The 26,753-nt window shown below is 35.8% G+C and overlaps 1 protein-coding gene across 4 annotated transcripts in view; it reads right to left on the bottom strand.

Annotated features, from left to right (window-relative positions):
* Positions 1-422: 422 nt before the first annotated feature.
* Positions 423-26,753, bottom strand: part of SMAD2 (SMAD family member 2) — a 79,645-nt gene continuing 53,314 nt past the window's right edge. For 3 of the 4 annotated variants that reach the window (XM_046671228.1, XM_046671224.1, XM_046671225.1), the window contains 8 exons: positions 25,740-25,933; positions 24,513-24,647; positions 21,546-21,620; positions 9,154-9,207; positions 7,725-7,937; positions 5,430-5,567; positions 5,115-5,259; positions 423-1,140 (listed from right to left, as the gene is read on the bottom strand). In XM_046671228.1, coding sequence (XP_046527184.1) covers positions 1,017-1,140; positions 5,115-5,259; positions 5,430-5,567; positions 7,725-7,937; positions 9,154-9,207; positions 21,546-21,620; positions 24,513-24,647; positions 25,740-25,933 — 1,078 coding nt within the window. In that variant the 3' untranslated portion in view covers positions 423-1,016. The remainder of the gene's footprint in view (positions 1,141-5,114; positions 5,260-5,429; positions 5,568-7,724; positions 7,938-9,153; positions 9,208-21,545; positions 21,621-24,512; positions 24,648-25,739; positions 25,934-26,753) is intronic. The other variant, XM_046671227.1, reaches the window with a different exon arrangement.

The following is a 26,753-nucleotide window of genomic DNA, read 5'->3' as shown; positions in this document are numbered from 1 at the left end:
GACTGGGGTTTAAAAAAGGATAAATACACTGCAACAATTGTAGCATATCCCTGAAAATAATTATAGTGCCACCTGTGGATTTTTTTTTATGAGGTGTAAGGATAAATCAATAGACTGCTAGGTCACACAAGTCAATTATTATCCGTTGAAAGTTGGTGTAAGACAAAGGGGCATACTCCCTATGAATTCTTACTGTACCCAGAATTAACTGGTGCTGGCAGTATCAGCGCAACCACTGCGGTGATGGCTGCCATGCTATGCTGTTGTGGTATCAGGACAAAAGTGGGAATGAAGTTGTTTGGAAAGATTTTCTTTTGGCAAGGTTTCCTTATAATGAGATTTAGCAGTAAATAAACAAACACAAAAAGAATGAATGTTTAAGACCCACTGAACACATTAAGGTCAAGGATTTCAAAAGTTAATCCACTTTTCTTCCCCCAAGAGTTTATTTTTGGTAAAAGGCAGAAAAATTAGTTTTCTACAAGGGAAATCTGCTTCTAAATGATAATTTGAAAATCTTGATATATATTATATATTAAAAAAGACACACAAAAATAACGGAGAAGTGGGAATAACAGATTAGGTACTGTAACTTTATAAAGGCTTACCTAAATCAAGAAGCAGCACACACACACCTAATTGATGCAAACTAAAAGTGTATATAAACAGCACAATACTGTGATACTGGATCATGATACATTACCTGTACACATAACTACTACTGTTATTAATAAACCTTTGGGACACTCAGTTTTATGCCCAACAAGACATCAGTAAGTCTTTAAAATCTTCTCTTCCTCCTTTATGGGAGGGTATTTCTAGACACTAATTTTCCCATCTAATATTCGAATATAGGAAACCGACTCCACAAGGTGCTTTAATTGATGAGACCTCAAGTGCTGTTTTCTCTCTTGAATTTTCCGATAGTCAAAAGTCCATGGGGACCACACACAAATACTATGACAGAAGAGTTGTTACATTAAGTCTTTTGATGGGACTTGATTGGTGACGAAGCTTTATGACATGCTTGAGCAACGCACTGATGGGGATCCCATCTGAGTTAATACTTTGTCCAACCACTGTAGGGGTCCATTCAGATGCAGTTCAATCCAGCAAGGAGTGCTTGTTACCGTCTGCCTTCTGTTTAAAAGAATACGAGAAAATAATTATGGAAGTAAAAGAACAATACCTACGTTTAGCTACATAAAATAAGAATTTAGATAAATTAAAAGGTTGTACGTACTAAAACCTAAATTGTTCTAAACAAGTATTAAGTTTGGATATTTATTATTCTGAAAACTGTTTAATCCTCAAAAGTCTAACAAAGTACTTCTGATAACTTTTTTTTCTTTTAAAGAGATTTATAAAAACATTCTTTCCCCCTCAAAATCAGTAGGGTGACTTTATTATTTACCATCCAAAATGGGACACCTTTAAGAGAAGGTAGCCACTATTATTAATCATTCCAGGGCAAGAGAGATAAATCAGGACTAGCCCAAGTAAACCGGAATATACAGTCACCCTAATTACTAAAAAACCACAGAAGATACTCAAATACTAAATGAAGCCCAAATGGAATAGGGTTCAAATTTAAAGTATACCAAAACAAAACAGAATTCTGACCCAAGCTTAACACAGACGTTAAGAGCTGGAGTTCAACTGTTCCCTGACAAAGCCAATGAATGACTTTTAATAAGAAACAGCATCATGCAGGCTTTTAATAGGAAACACCTCCAGTACTTCAACAAAATGGGCTACCGTCTGGGCATTACAAATTCTTCAGTGACATCCTGTCACTTCCACGTACTGATTTTTAGCTCTGTCTTATTTACTATATAAGTCAGTAAGTTGGCTTGCTTCTTTAATGTGACAGCCCTTCAAAAAGGAGAAAAGGCCATTATCAACTCTTCACCTCCAAAAGACACAAGCTCGATACAATTTACAACCGTATTTCAAAGGTTGTGGTTTTCTGGAGCAGACGGTGTCTGTGCCCTTCAGATTTTTCAGTGTTCTCTAGCAAATTTCCAATGGCATGTATCCACATTCCTGTGCCTGAGATCCTCTCTCCTCTGTCCACATGTAGAGTAGATTAGCAGTGCCAGGAAATTAACATCCCCAGGAGCAGCCCTCAACCAATGACACAGCAATTGGCATTTAAATGCCCAGTTTCCTTTCCCTCTGGGTGGGCTAATTCTGTATGTTCTTTACTATTTCCCAAAGTTTTCCTAAGGGAATAAGGTCTGGTGACCCACCCACTATAGTAGATGGCTGAATAATGGCATTGGCTGCCTTCCCTCCCCTACCTCACTTTCCTACTTCCTCCTTCCTTAGCAGTGTTTCCTCCATTTCCTGAATAAATTCCTTACTCTTGAATCCTTGCCTTAGGGTCGGGGACACACAAGAAGACATTTTGCTATGTGATCATTCCAACAACATGACACATGGAACGGAACACATCAGTCCCCAATCTGATCTGTACAGACTCACTGCCTTATGTTGATTTAGATACTATATTTTGGTTTATGCAGCTTAAAATTGTACCAGCACTCTTCACAACTGACTCACACTATCCATGAGGGGTAGGCAAGACTGACCCCCTTCTCATCTTTCCCTGTCCTTTTTGTTGTTCTGTTCTTCACATAAAGTTTCGCCCACCTTCTCTCTCCCCTTGAGATCAAGCCTTCTGCAGTAATTTTGCCAAGACCTCTTTTAATTTTGATTTTCCCGTGTGCTGAATTCTGGTTATTTCCCAGTTTGTTTTCCATCAGATCATTTATTACTAGATTAGTTTAACCTTCAGGAATCATTCCTAATCCAGGTCACTGAAGAGATATGGGTTTAAGAAGGCTGTTACTACACTTATTTGGGCACTGAAACATACGTGAGGCCACCTCCCTACCTTTTTCGTCACTCTAGTACTGATTCACTTAACTCAGACATTTCTCAATTAAATATGAATTCTTTATAACTTATATTTCCTGCTTACATTCCCTGATTTTTATTCTGGTAATCAAGCTGGCATTACAGAAACTGGAAAACAGTTTTAGAAATCCAACCATTAGCTCTACCTCCTCAGCTCCAGTGTCATTAGAATAAAAGGTTCTTGGTAACTACCCACAGTTCCCAAGTATATGGGTATCTGATGCTATTCTGATCTGTCAATATTAAAGGAAACTATTTTGTTACCCAAAGTAATGTACATGACTCCATACCTATAAAAACACACTGTATATTACTGCGTCTCACAATTATAGATTTTAAATTATGTCTGGGTTAAAGAACGGCAGAGGCCACAATGAACGAAGGGCAGCATCTCTCGGCCAATTAAAACTGTTCTTAGCAGGAGACCTACACTGGAATTCTCCCTGTCCCGTGCAGTTCATATTTAATTCCACTGAATTTCTAACATGTTCTGCAACATTCTAATCTTTTGAAGAAAAAAAAAAATGTCTGACCTAAAAACTCAGTATCAGATAGTACCACTGGAATCTAACTTTAGTATCAACTCAGGTCAGTTCAAGTTCAAAGGAAAAAAAGGAACCCAGCATTCTTTAAAGATATCACATCTCAAAAGGGAAAGGATTAAAACAAAAGAACTATAGCAAAGTCAGAAAATAAATTATTCTACTATTAAAACTTAGACAAAATAGTGACAAATCTTCATTCTAGGATATAAATACATCACACATTTTATATACATATATATATATATTTTTTTTTAAGATTTTATAAAATTTTTCCTTTTTCTCCCAAAGCCCCCCAGTACATAGTTGTGTATTTTTAGTTGTGGGTCTTTCTAGTTGTGGCATGTGGGACGCCGCCTCAGCACGGCTTGATGAGCGGTGCCATGTCTGCGCCCAGGATCTGAACTGGTGAAACCATGGGCTGCCAAAGCAGAGCACACAAACTTAACCACTCGGCCATGGGGCTGGCCCCTCACACACAATATAGTTTTACAAAAGTATTCAACCAGTACACCTCAAATCTCACCATCTCAAAAGTCATATACCTCACAAAACTTGTTTAAGGAATCAAGTCCAAATGAAATGAAATAAATTCTGAAGAAGGGCCAAATTGCTAGATAAAACAGAAGTGCTATTACTATACTATATGAGTATCTCCTTAAGGAAGCATTCAGAGAGTAAGCAATAAGAGTAAGAAAGAGAAAGACTAAGTATTTTACTTACAGCTCTATCCTTTAATATGCTGAAGAAGTCTTCCCTTTCTTTGATGTGGAATCCAATCTACTGTTTAATTTAGCAATAGCCTAATCTGTCTTATCCCCTGACAACAAATTAGCTTTTGCAAAACTCAATTACGTGATGATTACACTATTCTTAGAGAAGAGTTTAACAGTCAAGGAGAGCTTTCTCAAGGCCTGTCTCCACCACTCAAAGCGTGTCCTTGGGCAAATTATCAAATCTTTTCTAAGCTTATTTCCAAATAAGTATTAGTTTGAACCATTTTTTTTTCTTTTTACCTACAGAGATTGCAACCTTATAAAGGAAGGATAATAACAGAAACAGTAATTCTTAGCCATGTTGAAAGGCATGAGATACTGCACTTAAGACACAGCACAGTGCCTGGCACCTCCCTTCCCCTTTTAATATTGAATAAAGTTCCACCTCTTAATCCTATCCTCAAGTGGTCTCAACTTATTTGTCCAGCCTTACTCTTCTTTACTTTCTCTACTCCAGTTAAACTGAACTATATTCTATTGCCAGGATCATAATTTTCCAACTCCTTGTACCTATGACTACCAAAATCCTATGCATCTTTTAGAACATAGATCACATGCCACCTCGACCAGAAACCTTCTCCAAGCCTCAGTGGAAATGTCTCTCTTTCCATGAACTGACAGAGCTCTTTAAATATACCCTTTTTATAGTATTTAACGCTCTGTACATGTTTTATTTCTATCTTCTATAACACCAGCACAGGAATTTGCAAGCTTTGAATCTAGAGGCCTCCAACTTTCTTTTGTTATTTTACATAAAGATCTGCTGACTCCATAACCTCAATGAAAACAGACACGTGAACTCCAGAAGACGCAAAGAATGGAAGAGAAAAGAATTACACTGTGGAAATTGAAGAACTGAATGTGTATTTCATACCGGTATTCTGCTCCCCACCCTTTCACAAAACTCATTCTTATGGTGCACATTCTAGTTAGCTGGTACACGGCTTCAAAACCCTGATTAACAGACTGAGCCAGAAGAGCAGCAAATTCCTGGTTGTTGAAGATCTTCAGATTACAGCCTAAGATTGAAAAAGTAAAAAAAAAAAATTGTGTAAAAAGAGTAACATTAAAAGAAAATAATTCCAAAAGGGTTACAGATATTAGAATATGAGCACGCAAATCATCTCTTAATTCCTAAAATTAACAGCAACTAGAAGGACTCAGCAAGCTGATAGGTTTACTTACATACCTGGTGGGATTTTACACACGGTTGCCGGGTGCCAACCATATCTCTGATTACAGTTGGGGCTCTGCACAAAGATTGCACTATCACTTAGGCACTCAGCAAACACTTCCCCACCGATGTAATATAAGCGCACTCCTCTCCCTAAAACAAAACACATACGGGATTAGTTTTATAACATTTACTATTTCAGTATGACTTTGGAAGAGTCTTCTTAGAGGAATACTAAAACGACACAAGGTATTTTGATGACCTTTTTCATAGCTATTCTTTTCTCAAGTATAATTCTGAGACAGACTACTATAGACTTTTCCAAGTATTTTTTTTAACAATGATTTTATTGATTTGTAAAAATAATACATGTTTATCAAAAGTATTCAATGTAGAAAAGGATGTGCATAGTAAAGAATTTCATACAAATTATATCCTATTTTAAAGTAAGAAATTGAATTATTTTGAAGAAATTAACTAATGTTTGGAATAAATACGCCTTCATTATAATAAACAGTATTTCCTTAAAGATCCCACTAAGGTTAAGAAAAAAGGTAATAAAAATTATCAACCTGTTAGAGTCATTTTTCCCCTTTTAACCTATATGTTATGGTGGCAACCAAATTCCTAGATATATAAACAGAATTAAGTAAGAAATAACTATTTTGGGAGATTTTAATAAACTGCTTCCAGAATTTGACAGATCAAATACCCACAAAATATTAGATAGAAGCATTTAAAAAATAAAAAACTGTGAAAGGTAGAGTTCTAAGATAGCACCTAAGATTCTCACCTGTGGTATACACACATTTTCTCTATTATTCAAACACTAATCTAGGTGCTGCTAAAGGATTTTTCAGGTGTAGTTAAGGTCTCAAATCAGCTGACCTCAAGAAAGGAGATTATCTTTGGTGTGCCTGACTTAATCAGGTGATATCCCTTAACAGGGATGGGCTGTCCCTGGTGTCAGAGTGTGAGGGATTGAACACAAAAGATTCTCCACTGCTGACTGTGAAGACGGAGGGGGCCAGGTGGCAAGAAATGCAGGAGGCCTCCAGGTGCTGTAAAAAAAAAAAAAAATCTCTTTGGGGCAGGCCCAGTGGCACAGCAGTTAAGTTCACACATTCCACTTCGGTGGCCCAGGGTTCGCCAGTTCGGATCCCAGGTGTGGACCTACACATGGCTTGTTAACCCATGCTGTGGTAGGCATCCTACATTTAAAGTAGAGGAAGATGGGGGCTGGCCCCATGGCTCAGTGGTTAAGTTCGCGCGCTCCGCTGCAGGCAGCCCAGTGTTTCGTTGGTTCGAATCCTGGGCGCGGACATGGCACTGCTCATCAAACCAGGCTGAGGCAGGTCCCACATGCCACAACTAGAAGGACCCACAACTAAGAATATACAACTATGTACCAGGGGGCTTTGGGGAGAAAAAGGAAAAAATAAGAAAAATCTAAAAAAAAAAAGTAGAGGAAGATGGGCACGGATGTTAGCTCAGGGCCAGTCTCCCTCAGCAAAAAGAGGAGGACTGACGCCAAATGTTAGCTCAGGGCTAATCTTCCTCAAAAAAATAATAATAATAATAATAAAATAAAAAATAAAATAAAAACCTGTCTCTTTTAAAAAAATCTCTTTAACGTCTGGCTTAACAAAAGAGAGCTGGATTCTCATCAGATTCTACATTTAATCTCTTGCAAAATCATATGCCACGTAGCCTGGGGAATACTTCACAGTATACTCACGACAGAACAAGAGTGAAAAAGGCAAACAGCCTCTTAGTACCACTATGAAAATGGTTTTGACCTCACAAATTTGCCAAAAGGGTGTCTGGGACCACTAAATTTTCAGATCCCCTGAATTATTTTTTGAACTATATTAAATGTTAGTTCTTGTTTTAGATATCTTGCTTCCGATTAATAGTGAGTAGATTTGACTTAATATATGAACTCACTGAAGGCGGGGGGACTAGGAGATATAAACAAACTGAAAAAAATTCATGACTTGTTAAAATTATAATCTTAGAATCTGAACATGACAATTTTATGACTGGTAGAGACTCAGCAAAGTAAAGTAACTTTAACATATATCTACTGAAGGACTTGCCAGTACCAAGGGTGCCAACTAAAGAGAAGCTGAAGATAAGAATTTGCAGATGAAGGATGACCAGGATCTAGCAAAAGGAGTGAAGTTGTGCACTTAAACCTCAGGAGAGAAGACAGGCGTGTTGCACGCCGTCTCTTGATGTGGTAAACCACACAGCGCTCACATTATGAGTATGTGGCACGGGTTTTTTACACAAGGAAAAACAACATACCTATATGTCTTCTTGTCATTTCTACCGTAGCATTTCGGTTGACGTTGGAGAGTAAACCTAAGCAGAACCTCTCTGAATTTGATGGATCTGTGAAGCCGTCTACAGTGAGTGAGGGCTGTGATGCATGGAAGGTCTCTCCGACCCTCTGGTTTAATTCATAATATGCTATTGAACACCAAAATGCAGGTTCTGAGTAAGTAACTGGCTGCAAATCTGGGGGAAAAAACCAAACCCATAAAAGCAAGAAATGTTATGTGAACAATTCAAGCCAAGAATAGACTGAATATCATCATCTTCACATGCTCTATGCCAGCCTACACTGGCAACAGCTCAGGAAGTAGACTTAACATCTACATCACGAGCTCCAGCTTCCAGAGATCACACCAGATCTTCAATGCTTCAGATCTCCCCTATCTCGTTAAGTCATCCAGTCTTCAAACATCCTTTTCAGACTCTATGGTGGATCATTTGTTCTATTAATTTTATCTTAATTCCTGTTCAGATATAAAACCACCACAAGCAAAGTAAATCAACTTGCATAATAAAGCTAGTTTTTGGTAGGAAGAAGTGGAGGAAAGCTGGAGCAAAGATTAATCAGTCAAAAGCCACAAGAAGAAAAACTGTCATAACAGAATACAAAATATGACATATCTTTAACATTTGTCTACTTTAACATGAGATTCTCAGTGAGTTACCCTAGTTACAAAAATAGAAAACCCACACATACACAAGAAACAAAGTAATAAAACACAAAGAATATGCAAGTGGAAACAGAATGTGGAATCAAAAGAATCTATGTATTTCATGGGAAAACCAGCATCACATGTATTTGACTTGTACGATTTTGATTAAAATTCATCAGAAGAAATATCATTTAAAAAATTGACAATTTTATAGAATAAAGTTTCAATGTGTAGAAACTGAAGAGAAATTATGAAATATCGAGGTAAAATGAAGGCCAAGAATAAATGTATAGATACACAACATATGTATACGTACACATACACACATTAGCTCTCACACACACATATATATTCCCTATACCACGTGCACATGTTTGTGATATATGTGTGCATATATACTTTTATATACACACTTCTTATATTAATAATTGCTACTACAAAATATAAAATAGATATACCCATAAAAATCTAGCCATAATAGCTCATAAAAATTTCCATGAGTAAAGACTATGGTTTCCACAAATGGGAAGATTTATTAGTTTTGTACACTCATGGGCCAGTGGAAAAGAGTGTTAGTAATACTGAGGCACGTAATCAATATCATTTTTAAAAAGCACTAATTCGAACTATCATTCAATTACGCATTGGGATCCCTTCCTCATCTCTATGAAAAATAATGACCAGAGAGGACATTTAATTAAGTTATACAGTATAAAAACGGTGGGGTAAAAGTATTCGTAACTTACCCAAACTATGATTAACAGGGGAAAGAGTAGTAGGAGATAGTTCTGCTGGAGATCCTGAAACAAAAGGATTCAATTTTAAAATAGATGTAGAAGTATTTCCAGAACTTCTAAACAAATAATAATAAAATTGGTTCTATCTGGTTGTAATCATCACAAACAATACACAGATAATTTACATCCCAAGAATTCAAAATATACAACTGCCTTAATGTAGGTTTAATTTTGGAGGCTTCAGTATATAAAAGGTACAAAGAGTATAAGCAGTCCTGGCTTCCAGCCACCCGGTTCCCCTTTTCAAAGTCACTCAATGTTGCTAGTTCTTTCTGTACCTTTCTGGAAATATCCTACAAACCATACAAGCAAATATATTCTCTTCTGTGCCCCCTGCTTTTTATAAACGGTAACATAATTCTGAACTTTGCTTTTCTATTTCTTATCCTATCAGAGATGCTGTTTCCTTATTATTTACTAGTAGCTGTGTATCGTTACATTATGGTATATATCGTATGGAGGGCTGACTGTATTCATCACATAATGCCTCTTTATATAAGGGACTTGAGCATCTGCAGGGGGTCCTGGAACCAATCCCTACCCGGATACTGAGTGATGACTCTATTATGAGCCAATATTGATGGATACTCAGACTATTTTCAATCTTTTGCTTTAAGAACCAAGATTGCAATGACTAATCTTGCAAATTTTGCATACTTTCAATCATATCTGAAAGGATAGACTCTGAAAAGAGAAACTGCCAGGCCAAAGGGCTGTGCATCTGTAATTTTGATAGATTTTGCCACAACTGTCATCTATAGAGGTTGTACCAGTTTACATTCCCAGTAAAAACATAATGGTGAGGGGATGTTCACATTTTTGTTCATAGGTGAGAATATGGTCTTAACAAAGTTTTGTTTTAACTTGTATTTCTCTTATAAATGACATTGAGCAGTATTATACTTGTTTATATTTCCTTTCCGTAAATAGTTTGTTCTTTTGCTCATTTTTCTACTGTGGTGTTGATCATTTTTCTCACTGGTGTACAGAAGGCTCTGTAAGTATTAGGGATATCAGTCCTTTCATGGCATGGGTTACAAATATTTGATCATCTGTCTTACGATTCTTCATCCTAATTTTTATTAAGCAATATTAAAAAAACTTTGTTTTTTTAAAGAAAAACTTTGATTTAATTTATCAAGCATTCTGGTGTGTCACACTTTGATAAAACAGTGGTGACAGTGGATATTCTTGTCTTACTCTTAACTTTAAGGGAATACTTCTAGTGTTTTCCCATTGAGTATGAGGCTTGGCTTTGAGGATAAGTGATAAAATTCCTTATTTAGCATTTTTGCATCAATAATCTAGGTAATACTGGTCTGTAGATTTGTGTCATGAGTGCAATGTTATGCTGCCTCATAAAGACAATCTAGAAGCTTTATGTCTTTTCTATGCTTTGTAACAGTTTAGTAGCCCTATAACACATTCTTTAAAACTTTGTTAGAATTCCTGTGTGAAATTGTTTGCAGTTAATTATGTTACAGGGTTTACTCTAAGACATTTCTCTATTTCTTCTATGAAAGTTGACTGTTAAGATAGCTCTATTTTCTGAAGTCAGTTTCAGTAAATCATATTTTCTTAGAAAATTATTCATTTCTTCCAGTTTTAGGTAAGGAGGCTAAATCTAATTGAGAAGATAAGTGGTAGGGCGCCTCTTTCCTCCCCACACCGTTATAACCAAGACATAAAATACCAGGCAACACAGGTGAAATGGCAACCCTCAGATAAAAAGATGAATCAAAAATAGAGAGCAGGCGATAATTATATTTTACAAGATGGAACAGTCTTCCATAACTAAATTAAGTTCTTATGTTCTTTTTTTGGTTCTCAGTTTGAAAAAATCTGTTGGAAAGTCACAACAGGTACAACTAAGAAAGGTCAAAATATATTTAGAACAATGAACTAAAACTCACTGCTGTTTCCTGAAGCTGATATAAAATAAACAAAGCCACCATCAGAAATGGAGGAAACTGCCCAATTTTTCAGCTCTCTCAACTGTTTATTCCTCCATTAATACTTATCAGAAGTGACCAATAGAGTCACAGTTCATTAATTTAGACTATCAGGAGTTCAGTCAGATGTGATAAAAGTTAGAATTATAGATTACAAAAACAAAGGTTCATTATAATCATATATTATTTATTTTTTATTTTTTGAGGAAGCTTAGCCCTGAATTAACATCTGCTGCCAATCCTCCTCTTTTTGCTGAGGAAGACTGGCCCTGAGCTAACATCCATGCCCATCTTCCTCTACTTTATATGTGGGACGCCTACCACAGCATGGCTTGCCAAGCGGTGCCATGTCTGCACCCGGGATCTGAACTGGCGAACCCCAGGATGCCAAAGCTGAAGATGTGAACTTAAGTGCTGTGCCACCGGGCCGGCCCCTATAATCATATATAATTTTAAAAGTTAAATTAAGCTAACAATTTATTAGCTAAGAGAAGTTTTAGAAACATTTTTTAAAACAGAGGCAGATTAACTGATAATTAACCAATTAGTTACTCATATATACACCCTGTTACTAAAGTCTGGGACTTTCAGTTATGAGAATAAATATCTTCACTATTTAAACTGGTTCGAATCCCGTGGTTTCTATTACTTGCAGCTAAAACGTCTAGAGAAATCCCTGTGCATGTATCTTCGCATACAAGCTCACATATATCTGTAGGATACAGTTTTCACCAAGGAAATGTTAGATCAAAGGGAATGAGTGTTAAGTTTTTCTAAGTGCCAGAGTAACTTCCCAAAATGTTTAGTACTACCAACAATTTATGAGTAAGTGTTTCTTCAGACGGTGGCACTACCTTTTGACACTCGCCAATCTGATAGGTTTAAAAGGGGCAATTCTTCTTTAAAAATTTTTTTTTTTATTGTAAATAGCGTTTTCATGTTCTTTGTATCCATTTTCCTATTAACTACTGTCTTTTTCTTCTTGATTTGTAGTAAGTTGTTTTAAATTTACAAATCACTTCTCAAACTTGTCATACACTTGCAAATATTTCCCCAAGTTTTTTGGTTTCTTTTGGTGTATCTTTCAAGGTGACCTTAAAAAATCTTTTCAAGGGCCAGCCCAGTGGCGCAGCGGTTAAGTTTATACACTCCACTTCAGTGACCTGAGGTTCACTGGTTCGGATCCCAGGTGCAGATCTATGCACTGCTTATCAAGCCATGCTAGGGCAGGCGTCCCACATATAAAATGGAGGAAGATGAGCATGGATGTTAGCTCAGGACCAGCCTTCCTCAGCAAAAAGAAGATGATTGGCAGTGGACGATAGCTGAGGGCTAATCTTCCTCAAAAAAAAAAAAAAAAAAACTTTTAAAATAGACATACTTTTTAAGAGCATTTTTAGGTTCACAGCAAAATTGAACAGCAAGTACAAAGAGTTCCCACATACCCAAGTACACTACCCATGCACATGTGCAAGCTCCCCTGCCATCAGCATCCTGTGCCACAGTGGTACATTCCCTGCAGTCGAGGAACCTACACTGATACATCATCATCACCCAAAGCTCAGAGTTTACACAAGGGATCACTCTTGGTGTTATACATTCTATGGGTTTCAACAAACGTACAATGACGTTTCCACCGTTGTAGTATCATACAGAATAGTTCCACCACCCTAAAAATCCCCTATGCTCTGCCTATTTCATCCCTCCCTCCCTTCTAACCCCCAGCAACCACTAGGCTCTTTAGTGTCTCCGGTTCCAGCACGTCACATAGTTGGAATCATAAAGTATACAGCCTTTTCAGAATGGCTTCTTTCACTTGTAATATGCATTGAAGGTTCCTCCATGTATTGTCATGACTTGGGGACTCATTTCTTTATAGCACTGAATAACATTCTATTGTCTGGATGTACCACAGTTTGTTTGCTCATTCATGTACTGAAGGACTTCTTAGTTGCTTCCAAGTTTTGGCAACTGAATAAAGTGCAGGTTTCTGTGTGGACAAAAGTTTTCAACTCTTTTGGGCAAACACCAAGGAGTGTGACTGCTGGATCATATGGTAAGAGTACGATTAGTTTTGTAAGCAGCTGTCAGTTTGCCTTCCAAAGCGGCCACGGCATTTTGCGTTCCCTCCAGCAATGAATGAGAGATGTCCTGTTGCTCCACACCCTCGCCAGCATCTGCTGTTGCCAGTGTTTAGATTTTGGCCGTTCTAACAGGTGTGTAGTGGTAACATTTTAAACTTTATTTATTCAAATTTATGAACTTTTTCTCCTAAGGTTTTATATCTTACATATTTCTTGCTGAGATTATTTTAAAAATTCTTCAATGTCACATACTAGAAATTGTAGGGTTTCATTTTTTACATTTAAATGTTTGCTCCAAATGGGATCCATTTTGGTATAAGATCAGTTACTTGTTTAGTATTTATAATTTTTTTGAGGGGTATTAAAATTAGTTTGAATTCCTTTTTTTATGAAATTATTTTTTTAAGAATTTTTTTAATTTTCCCTTTTTCTCCCCAAAGCCCCCCAGTACATAGTTGTATATTTTTAGTTGTGGGTTCTTCTAGTTGTGGCATATGGGATGCCGCCTCAGTCTGGCTCGATGAGTGGTGCCATGTCCATGCCCAGGATGCAAACACTAACAAAACACTAGGCCACCAAAGCAGAGCACACAAACTTAACCACTCGGCCATGTGGTTGGCCCCAGTTTGAATTTCTTGAGCAAAATTAACAGAAAGGAATATATTACTTTATAAGTTTCAGTGTATTAACCAACCATAAATTAATATCATTCAATTAAAAGAAAAAAGACATTCTTTCAAAATGCATATACAAAAGGACAAGAAAGTTACAGGCTCTAAAATTCCTTCACTTTATTTATTTTTGCTTTCATAATACAGAGAAAAGTCCTGAAGAACTAATATTATCTACTATTTTGTTCTTATATCAAAAAAGGCCTGAAACATATCCTTTAAAAAATGTAATTTGGGGGGGCTGGCCCCGTGGCCGAGTGGTTAAGTTCGCGCGCTCCGCTGCAGGCAGCCCAGTGTTTCGTTGGTTCGAATCCTGGGCACGGACATGGCACTGCTCATCAGACCACGCTGAGGCAGCGTCCCACATGCCACAACTAGAAGAACCCACAACGAAGAATACACAACTATGTACCGGGGGGCTTTGGGGAGAAAAAGGAAAAAATAAAAATCTTTAAAAAAAAAAAAAAAATGTAATTTGGGGCAAGCCCTGTGGCAGCGTGGTTAAGTCTGCACGCTCTGCTTCAGCGGCCCGGGGTTTGTGGGTTTGGATCCCAGGCATGGACCTACACACCGTGCAGTGGCCCACATATAAAATAGAAGACGACTGGCAACAGATGTTAGTTCAGGGCCAATCTTCCTCACCAAAAAGAAAAAAGAAAAACGAAACCAAAACCTAATTTACTGAATACACATCAATCACTTTCACAAACTTTTCAGAAAACTGGGAATCATCCTGGGTTACTCCTTCAATCTTATCCCGACGTAATCACCAATCAGGTCCTCCCTCAACAGTGTTTATCTCAAAAGCATGCATTTCTCCCCATGTCATCTGAAACCAGCCAGAGGAAGTCTAGTCCAGAACAGGAGTTCTAGAATCTGATATCCTAGGTGCAAATTCCTGTCACTTTCTAGCTATTTTTCCATGCTGTTCATTATAGGGTTGTGTTTTTATTTCTTTTGTAAATGCGAAACTTTTAAAAATTAAAAGTGTAGTCATTGCTAGATGACGTAATTACATGTAATGTTTAAATTTTCTTGTTTTACCTAAATACTTTTTAATTTTTTTATAATGAAGATCCATTTGTTACATAATTCAAAATGTATCCCAATTTTATTTGTAAAATACTGTTTTATTTTTTATTTGACACAGACTAATGATAAATCTAAGATGAAGCAAAAAAAAAAAGATATATTATGTCAATTCCACCTTAAAAAAATACACATTTTTTCTCGTGTTTCTTTATTATGTTCTATGCATTTCCAAATTTCCTATGAGCATGAATTCTGTTCATAATAAGAATAAAGTTACTTTTGTTTTTACTAATAACTTCTACAGGGTTCCTGTTATGGTTAGCATGTAGAAGACTGGGAAAAACCCTTGCTCCTAAAATAACAATAAATATCAGAAACACTAAAAAAATCATGGTTTTCTTTAAAGTTACCAAAAAGCTGCAGGCCTATTTAAGTCTAAGTGAACTAGTTTACAGAGAGGGATGAGCTCTCCCTATGTAAGCAGAAAGTGGTAACCACTTTCCTTGTTGGGAGCATGTCAAGTTAGGACACAGACGCACGTAGGATTGGGCTCACCAAAGGAGAAAGCAACAAAACCTCCAGTGGCCACACACAGGCAACTGAAGTCTGAGAAGCCCAAGCACAGAGGCAGTCCTCTTCATCAGTCAATTCTAACCCACACGTCTTTAGTTGAGTACATGGCAGCACAGGAGGTTTGGGGCAAAGCTGGAAAGCAGTGAGAGATCCTGCAGCCTTGTCACAGTCATACCTGAAAGGTAGGGAGCTGTCCCTCCTTCAAACCAGAGGTTATCTGATATTAACTAAAGGATCAAAAGACCACCCATCCAACTCAACTCCTAATTATATGGAAGAGATCAGCTACTGAACTCAGCAACCAGAGAGAAAAAAGGGTGAGTCTTTCCAAAAGAAAATATTATCTGTATACTCTCTACTATTACTTTATACACAATACCCAGCATCCAATTAAAAAACCATGAGACATGCAAAAAAGCAGGAAAACTGACCCATAATCAAGAGATACAAGTCAAAAGAAGCAGATCTATCTATGAACCAGACTGAAATTATCAGACAAAAACTTTAAAATGAAAATTTTAAAACTGCAAAATAGATTATCTGAAATGAACTTATCATATTGGCTTAGCAGACCAAAAGTTGGACCCAAATATATATTATCACTTGATTTTCAACAAAGGAGCTGAGGTAAATCAATGGAGAAAGAAAAGTTTCTTCAACAAATGGTGCTAAAAAAAACTAGACAAATGTCTACAGGAAAAGAACAAACAGCAGAGATGGTAAATAACAAAAGATTACTTTTTAATCTTTAAAATTTTTTTAAAAAACAACCTAAAGTCTAGGGCAAATAACACTGTACTTTGGGGTTTGTACATACTTATAAGTAAAATATATGATAACAGTAGCACAAACAACAGAGGTAGGTGAGTGGAATTATAGTGTTGTAAAGTTCTTACATCTCACATCAAGTTGTAAAATACTATAATTTACCAAGAAAACAATACCAAGTGATAGTGCTAAAACGTCAAGAGAATAAACAGAATGGATTCAAATATAAATAGATTTGACTAATCTAAAAGAAGGCAGGAAATCAGGAACAGAGGAACAAAAACCAGATGAGACAGATAGAAAAGAAAAAGCAAAATGGTAACCCAAACCCAATGATACCAATAATTTCATTAAATATAAATGGATTAAATTTTCCAAGTAAAAGACACCAAATTAAGATTAAGTAAGACACCAAATGCTGTCCATGAAAGATACATTTTAAACATAAAGATGCAGATAGCTTGAAAGTAAAAGAATAAAAAATAAACCACGCAACCACTGAAATAAGACGATATGGTGATGTTATATGAGACATTTTATAATAGGGATCAATTCATTGGAAGGATATAATTTCAAATGTGTGCCACTTAAAAACAGAAATTCAAAATACATGAAGCAAAAACTAATAGGACTAAAGGGAAAATCAGAAAGGATTAAGGAGATTTGAACATCACCATCAATTACCCTGACCTAAATGATAGTGAGAGAACACTACTACTGCAGAAGACGCATTCTTTTCAACTATACATGGGACTCGAATCAAAATAAGCAAAGTTGTGGCATAAAATAACTTTTAGTAATTCAAAGGACTGAAATCATACAAAGAATATTTTGGACAACAATGAAATTAAGTTAGAAATCAATAAAGTATCTAGAAAATCTCCACACTTCTTAAAAACCAAACTTCTAAATAATCATGGATCGAAGAAATTGCAAGAGGAATGAGAAGATATTTAAATAATAATAAACAGAAATAAACGAAATGGTAAAGAGACAAATAGAAAAGCCAAAAATTGGTTCTTTGAAAATAACAAAAACCTTGCAAGACTTATCAAGAATAAAAGAGGGAAAAGTCAAATTACCAACATTATTTAAAAAATGGGACATTACAGATCTTGCAGACATTAAGAGGATAACAAATTAGAAATAAATTTATAGCAATAAAACCTATCACTTATGTGAAATGAACAAATTTCTTGTAAGACACAAGTTACCAAACCAACACAGAAAATTGAAAATCTAAATACTGTTCAATTTTAAAAACTCTTCCCTGTAAGAGATGTTTTCTCTGGTAGAAGCTATCAAGTATTTAAGGAAGAATTAATACCAACCTTATGCAAAGTGTTTCAGAAAACAGGAGAACCCTTTCCAATATACTTAAGAGTCCAGTATTACTCTGATATCGAAACTACAGAAAAACATTATAAGAAAAGAAAACTGAAGACCAACATCCCTTGTAAACATAGATGTAAAAATCCTTAAAAAAAAGATTAGCAAATCAAGTCATAAATATTTAAAAGGTTAATTTATCACAACCAAATAAGGTGAAGGTTTGTCATTAGAAAAATCACTTAGTGAAATTCACCCCATAAAGGAGTAAAATTATATGATCCTTTCAACAGATGCAGAAAAAGCACTGGACAAAATTCCACAGTCATTCATTAAAAACACTGACAACACTAGGAACAGAAAAGAACATCCTCAACCTGATAAAGAAAAATCTATAAAAAATCCATAGTTAACATCCTACTTATCGGGGGAATTATTAAAAGCATTCCCTCTATGATCAGCAGCAATGCAAAAATGTACATCCTTACTATTTCTATTCAACATTTTACCGCAGGTTTTAGTCAGGACAGAAAAAGTGAAAAAGGCATCAAGATTGGGAAAAAGGAAAAGCGTCTTTATTTAACAGACAACAAGGTTATGTATCTAGAAAATCTCAGGAATCTACAGAACACTAGAACCAAAAAGCGATTTAGTAAAGTTGCAGAAAAAAGATGAATACACAAAAATCAAGTTTTATTGTATATCCCAGGAACAAAAAACTGAAAAGTAAAATTGAAAAATAACATTCATAATAGCACTAAAAAGGTTAAAATAGTGAAGAACAATCTAATGACAGACATGCTATATGCCTACACTAAAAATTATAAGACATGGCAGAGAGATGGCATAGCCAATAAGACGACTATCCTAAAGTTGTCAAACCTGACTGTCCATTCTTGACAAATAAACTTACTTTCCTATTTTATTGAGAATATCCTAATCACGAAGGGAAGGTAAATTGCTTCTGTTTTGAATCTCAATACCTCATTTTCCTCCTAACTTTTGTGCAATCAACTTTCTTCCTTTTTCTTTTTTTTTTTTTTTTGAAGATTAGCCCTGAGCTAACATCTGCCACTAATCCTCCTCTTTTTGCTGAGGAAGACTGGCCCTGAGCTAACATCTGTGCCCATCTTCTTCTATTTTATATATGGGATACCTGCCACAGCATGGTTTGATAAGTGGTGCGTAGGTCCACGCCCAGGATCCAAACCAACGAACCCCAGCCGCCAAAGCAGAGCACGCAGACTTAACTGCTATGCCACCAGGCCAGCCCCTCTTCCGTTTTCTTAACGGTTAATTCCTCCTTTTATATTTTCTTTAAATACACTTATATAGTACTTACTACGAGTTAGGAACATTTTTATTGCTGTAAAAATATTAACTCTGTTAATAACCACATAAGTTAGGTACTCTTATTATCCCTAATTTACAGATAAGGAAATTGTGTGCCTAGGTCACCTAGCTAGGACAAGGTAGAGAAACAATTCAAACTCAGGTGTTTAGCTCAGAGTGTGACCATGCTGCCTTGACTATATGCATTTGGTTAGAGAAGCTGTCTCCTAAGTGGGGTATGTAAATATTGTCCAGGGGGGCACAAAATGATTGCTTACAAGAAGAAAAAATTAGAACTTAAATCAAACTTTTAGATTTCTTGTGATGTTCCAGGTTGACCGCTAATGTCCATAAGACTTTAAAGGAGGAATGGAGGCTTGACCAGAAAAATTAATTAAAAAAAAAGAAAAGCAAAAAATAACAGGTACTTTTCATACAATTCTTTATTCTGCTTAATTTGTCCTCTGGTTACTCTTTAAAAAAATATTAACTCCTATCCCAACAGAGCTTGAAAGATTAATTTAATTATGTCCTTGCCCTCAGGGAAGGTACGGACCAGAGTTTAAAGAGAGGTCAATTTTGTTCTAAATCGGGGCCCTGCGTCAGTCGGATGCACCTCATCTGCGATGTCCCAGCCACAGCACTGAGACAGGAACTGACAGCGGGTGAAGACTGGTAGTTAAACCAACTTCTAACACTCATGAATCAAATACACACATTGCCATTACAGAAAATAATTTTAAATGTATCATTTTGAAAAAGTCAGAGACATTTCCTCACTGAAACAAAATTGGAAATATTGGGTTAGGTTCAAAGCTAACCCCAAAACATTTTCATTTTAGTTGATTCACCTTATTCTCCCCTTTCCAATTTTGACCCATTTTCATAACCAGTGATTATATTTATCTTATTGCTCCTATGTTCCAGCTCTGTGATTGAATGGGCAATTGTGCACTAATTAGAATTCTTCTGGCCTCTTGTGTCTGGCTTCTCTCACTTAATATAATGCTTTTGAGGTTCATCCATGTTGCAGCATGTATTAGTACTTCATTCCTTTACAAAGTTGAATACTACTACAATGTATGGATACAAGTCGTTTAATTTATCCATCCATCATTTGATGGACAATTGGGTTGTTTCCACTTTTGCACTATTAAGAATAATGCCTATGTGAACATTTGCATACAAGTTTAATGTGAACATATTTTCAATTTTCTTGGGTATATACCTAGGAGTGAAATTGCTGGGTCATACTGTTATTCTATATTTAACTTTTTGAGGAACAGCAAACTTTCCAAAATAACCGAACCATTTTACATTCCTACCAACAACATACGAAGACTCCAACTTCTCCACATCCCTCATCAACACTTGTTACCTTCTTTTTTGATTATAGCCATTCTAGTGGGTATGAAGTGGTATGTCATTGTGGTTTTGATTTGCATTTCCCTGATCAGTCATGATGTTGAGTATCTTTTCACGGCACCCACTTTTAAAGATCACAGTAGCAGTTGTCCATCATGGGGCAAAAAGGAACATGGTTGGTTCAGGAATACAGTTCTTTGACATACAGGTGTGTTAGGAAGATATATTTAGAAAGCCAAATATCATTTGAGTAAGACATTTGTATCAAGATGTACAATATGTTATTTCCAACGACCATTAGAGTGTCTATCTTTCTTGGTAATCTACTACTCTGAACAGCTCTAAGTGTGATTAGCTATAGTAGAAGCTACTTTACCTGGGAGTCCAAATAATGGACAAATTTAAACAGAATTACTGTAAAAGCTGGTCCCTCACCCCTGCCAATGTTAATTCATTTAAAAATAGTTTAGACTATCATAACTGCAGAATGCTTTAGTATATAAACTGTGTAGAAAAGCTGACGGTATCTGTCAGTTTGTGATATTAAGGTGTCCTACCCTTAAGAGACAGACAGGGTGGAATAGGTCAAAACAGACAATTACAATGATATCACAGCTATTTCACTGGTCACCTATTAGTCTGGGTGAGTTATATATTTTATTACATAACTGTTTTAAAGCTTTGATGTGTGTAACATTTATTTTACGTTAAGACCTGTTCTCCATTGTGTCTGGAGTTGACAGCTAAGTATTAGAAATTAATTGAATTAGGTCAGGTATAAGGTATTTTGTGTAAACAATCTACTACAGTTCAGAGCTCACTACTAAGTTAAAGGAGCACTGAAAAGCTGATCCTCATCCCTCACTCCAAATTCCTCTGAAAACGTCTTATTGAGCTAATTACGGTCTTTCACCAGACATTTATTCAAAGGGTAACTAAAACTTTAAACAGATACACAGAATACTTCAAAAGTATCTGAATGTTCTTAAATTTTCATTTATTCTCACAAGAGAAAATTCTAACAATTTTCTTTAGAATAACATATATTAATTTTTTGCTGACAATAGGGCCCTCCCTTGGATGGTTCAAGTATGATTAAATCAAGACAAAACATTCTTTTTTTGAAATAGTCCCAACTTCTCTAAATTTAAGAGTTATGAATAACTCTTTTGAGTTTCAAACAAGGCAAAAATCATATATCTAATTATTGAGGAGTTCTGAAACTTAATTTTTACCTGTATCCATACTTTGGTTCAACTGTTGATCACTTGTTTCTCCATCTTCACTGATATATCCAGGAGGTGGCGTTTCTACAAAAGTTTAGAAAAAATCAAGTGCAGTTGCAATTTAATCTCACCACCTTCCCTCCTAGCTACTAAAGATAACCAAAGAATCACTCCGAATAACAAACACAAAAGTTATATAACATTATTATAAAAAGCAATATTGAATATTGAGGGCTTATGATTCAGGTTCTGATCCAAATCTTAGAGGTGAATCCTTAAAGCCTACTTGTAATACAATCAAGCTCTCCGGGCATATTTTCTTAGCTGTTATTTACATATCTGGCTCATTCCCCTATGTATATTTTCTGGGGCAAGAGCCAAAAATATAATTCAAAGATGCCTCAGTTCTGAATCAGTATGCTTCAAAGACATGTACCTATAATTTTTTTCTAAACTAATGGCCATCATGGATGGGTATACCTAGGAGATGATTAAAGAGTACACAACAGACACACACACACACACACACACACACACACACACACACACACACTAGATTTTGGGTTACAAAGTAATACAGGCTTACACCTTATACTAGGTTCTGCAGTGCAAAATATGGTGATATGGTTCAGGACTCGGTCTAGCTTGAATTCTACATAAAAAGTATATTTCTCCAGGGATTTTGAACCAGTAAATTCCAAGTGTTTGAAGCAGAAAACTAAATTCAAATACAGATACTGCACAAAACTGAAGCAAAACACACCCTGAAAATAAATAAGACTCTAATGTGTCATTTCCAAAATATCTTATGAGCAAAATGTTTATATTCAGGAGGCATCTGAATAGCTGAATAAGCTCCATGTAAAATAAAAACATTCATACAATTTTACCATTTCAAGGAGGAAAAATATGTTTAAATGATCACCAACAGTTTAACAATTCTATTGCAGGGCAGTTTTAAGCAGTTCAAGATAATGCAGACACATATCTAAAAGGAACTTCGTAATTACCACAAGGGAGAGAGGAAAGATTAAAGGGTTAAAGGCCCTTCACCATCTCCCTTCAATAAGCTAACAAGTATCAAACACTTAAGTGTTGGTACCCTCAATTTTTAATAACGAAATTCTAAGACTAAAATAAAATGCCTTCATATACTCAAAGAACACAAAATAAGAATGATACACATCATCAAACACTATTTGGAAGCTAATAAAATTAGCAAAGCTAAGCTTTGCCAGGTTAACCACCCTTGTCTCAAAGGTCTCAACAGGAAGAAATGGGGCTGGCCCAGTGGCACAGTGGTTAAGTTCAGCACGCTTCACTTTGACGGCCCAGGGTTCATGGGTTTGGATCCCGGGAGCAGACCTACATCACTCATCAAGCCATGCTGTGCCAGCATCCCACATACAAGACAGAGGAAGAGGCACAGACGTTAGCTAAGGAACAATCCTCCTCAAGCAAAAGGAGGAGGAGTGGTAACAGGTATTAGCTCAGGGCCAATCTTTCTCACAAAATAAATAAATAAAGCAAACAGGTGTAATCCACTTTTGATATTCTACTTTGTAAAAATACTCAAATCTAAATGAATAAAGATGAAAGCAAAAATAAGCCCAAACACCTCCACAAGTGAATGCCACTAAACATTTTCATCAACATCCTTCCAAATAATTATTGGGTAGATGCCTTCCAAGACTGTATGCTTACAGCTCAGTTTCCTAGTATTGTTGAATAACAGTAATTCCCACATCAAAGACTTAAAATGCCTCCTCCTCCTCACACCACACACACATAACTCTTTTTCCTGCCAAATCCTTCTCCCTACGAACTGTCCTGTTTCGGTCCTGCTTTCCCCCTCATCCTAGCCCTCAGAGTCCACCCCACTTCATGCCCTTTCCTCCCAACTTATGAAACTTTGTTTCCTAGCAACACAAAAGGCAGTCTTAAGTCCTCTTTTGGAATAAAAGAGTAATCAAAAAATGCACATTAGAACTATCAGAAAACACTTTCTAACTTTAAAATTAGCTATTTAAAAAAAATCCTTTTTGTTTTTAAAATTGTCTTCAATGAATAAGCATTTCCATGATGAGACACATTAAAGAAATATTTTTTAATGTACTTGAAATTCTAAGTTCCTGACATATTTTCAGTTGTGTAAAATAAAAATGAGAGAATACAGTAATATTACAAAAGGAGAAAAAACTGACACTAAAAGATCCAATGCACAGTTTAATCCTCATCGTAAAATTACACCTTTAGTTTCTGCTAGGAAAAAAAACCCAAAAGACAAAAAAAGAGAAACAAAAATAAGAAAATGTAAGTTGTTCTCCTAAAAAATAGTGAAAACTAAAAGGGCAGTTACCGTATCATGAATTACTGGGTCACATAATACAATAATTAGAGCAGAATTTGCGAACCAGGTAGTTGAATTCATTTATTTTTCAGTAGGCATTACTGAGGCCCAGATGAAAAAGAACTAAAATAGAGGATTTCTGATTTTCAGTACAACATATGTGTTGTTACGTCTGTAAAATTAAAATATCTTCTATAGAAATCTTACATTTCTTTTAAACATTATCAAACTATCTATGAAAGTGATTATTTGGGTGATTTTTAGTTACATTTGTTCCAGGAATACTTTTTTCCTGTACCATTTATTTTGCTTACATTCTGCATCTCTCAGCTTCAACAACTAAGACAAACTTACTAAGATCTTTTCTTTTCTGCTTCTCACAGTACTTTGATTAAAGCCACTGCAAAAGAAAATGAAATATAAAGTAAAACTTTTCTCCAGACAAAAATGCTTAAAGTACTAGGCTTATACATTTCACAAAATAATCACCCAACAAATCACATTTTTCTATTCAAAATCCAGAAGCATTTTTTTAAAAGACAAACCACAGATTACTCATACTTGAATGTTTGTGAACAAAATTCGTATCTATCCCAATGTTTAGGAGACTCAACAGGCAAAACTACCTGGGATATAATTACTCTGTGGCTCGATCCCCGCTGGGAAGTTAGTGTTCTCTGGGATGGAGTGGGTATAGTCATCCAGAGGCGGGAGTTCTGTCAGGATTTCAGTGTGCCGCGGCACTAACACGGGAGGCAGAACTGAAAGAGGAAAAGACTCCAAGTTAACAGCAAGGAGCAAAGAGGGAGGGGGACCTTTACTAAACATTTTCACAAAAAAAGTAGTGTGCTTAATTCTTTAAATTTAGAGTCAACCTATTTGGTATTGAGAGCTATTGAGAAAGTGACAAATCTGATTACAATTTTAACTTACCATATAAACCACAATCTAAATTTCCAAGTCCCAATTTATCTTGTACTTTTGGGAACAAGGTGATCCTGGCAATATCACATTACCATAAAAGTTCATAAATCTCCAAGGGAAAAGTGGTGGAAAGATTTGTAAAATCAGAAGTAGGGTATCTTCTAAAAATATAGCTTTACTCTTTTAAAAAGTTTCAAATACACAGCTGACCAAGAAAACTACAAAGTCTTGCTATGAGTTTTACTAAACTGCTTAGATACAAATGATGTCATTAATGCACTTCAAAAACAGACTCTAAGAGCAAAATGATTGGAAATAGTTAATGTAGCAGACAGGCAGAGATACAGCAGTTTAGTTCTAAGCAGACTGAATCTGTGGGATTAGAATTTCCTGGATACGTACTTTGATGTGAAATAGAATGCTATCCCAAGAAACTGACATATCTTTCCCCCTTACATATATTTTTCCATAAAATATTTAAAAAATAAAAAAGTATTTTTGGGGCTGGCTCCATAACCATGTGGTTAAAGTTCTGTGTACTCTGCTTTGGCAGCCCAGGTTCACAGGTTTGGATCCCAGGCGCAGACCTACTCCATTTGTCAGCCACACTGTGGAGGTATCCCACATAGAAAATAGAGGAAGACTGGCACAGATGATAACTCAGGGTTAACCTTCCTCAAGCAAAAAAGGAGGAAGACTGCCAACGCCAATGGATGTTAGCTCAGGGCCAATCTACCTCACCAAAAAACTAATTAATTAATTAAAAAATAAAGAAGTATTTTTAATTACCACCAATAATATATTGAATTTAAGGTAATTTATAAGAATTTTACATCAAAATTTCCCTGGGTCAATTAGGTATAAGAGTACCTCATAAACCTAAGTTCCAGCATTTAATTTAAAACAAGGAAAAAATCTAATTTTCCTACCTGGTGTCTCAACTCTCTGGTAGTGGTAAGGGTTTACACATACTTCATCCTTTTTAAGATTAAAAGCATATTCGCAGTTTTCAATTGCTTTGAGTTCATGATGACTGTGAAGATCAGGCCAGCGCCACAATCGGCAATATATAACATGTGGCAGTCCTTTTCGATGAGATACCTGAAGACGACCATCAAGAGACCTATTGGGAAGCAAGGGGAAGAGAAAGGTGGGAACTTTAAAAAAAAAAAAAAATAGGTGTAGTCAATTGAGCTAAATTAGCACAGTAGGAGCATAAAGAAAGGAATGACAGACATTTAGTTAGTTTTAGTGGGTACAAGGAAGAAAAATGTACTATTTAATGGATCTCATATAAAAGTAAGCAGCAGCAATAGCAGATGTTTCTTATAAACATGCTACATAAATGACTCAAATGTCAATGAATGGCTAACCATTTGGGAAAAAACTGGTCTTTAAAGAGTATCACATAGTTATACTTGAAAAACTTTGTCAACTTCTATCTTTAGTAAATCAAATTCTTATATAGGCAGGCTTTTAAGGGCATTAATTCTGTAGGTGATTGAATTATCAAACAAAGGAACTAGTGTGAAGAATGGTAAATACCAACAATGAAGTAAAAGTAACTTATTCAAACTAATGTAACTCATTACCCAGCTGTGATTGTTTTGAGCACTGAGATATATTTCTATAACTCACACATAAATGCAGATGGTAATGAATATGATGAGATGAAATGGACAAATACCAATACGCTCAACAAAAGAGAATAAGGTGACCAAAAAAATAACATAAGAACAAGTTAGCCTAGCATTAATTGTGATATAAAGAGTTCAGTAAATAGCTATGTATTTATTAGTATAAAGAAGATGAGACTTAGATGATAGCAAGAAATTTAGCAAAAATTGGTTATGTATCTACTTAAAAATTAGGCCAAGAACAGATTATAATCTAATCTCAAACTAAAATGAGAATACAGTTAACAAAGTTCCTATTCTTTAGGG

This window comes from Equus quagga, chromosome 9 (assembly GCF_021613505.1).
Source record: "Equus quagga isolate Etosha38 chromosome 9, UCLA_HA_Equagga_1.0, whole genome shotgun sequence".
NCBI classification, from domain to species: domain Eukaryota; kingdom Metazoa; phylum Chordata; class Mammalia; order Perissodactyla; family Equidae; genus Equus; species Equus quagga.
Note: the sequence above shows the minus strand (reverse complement) of the source record. Positions and strands in the feature narration are given on the sequence as shown.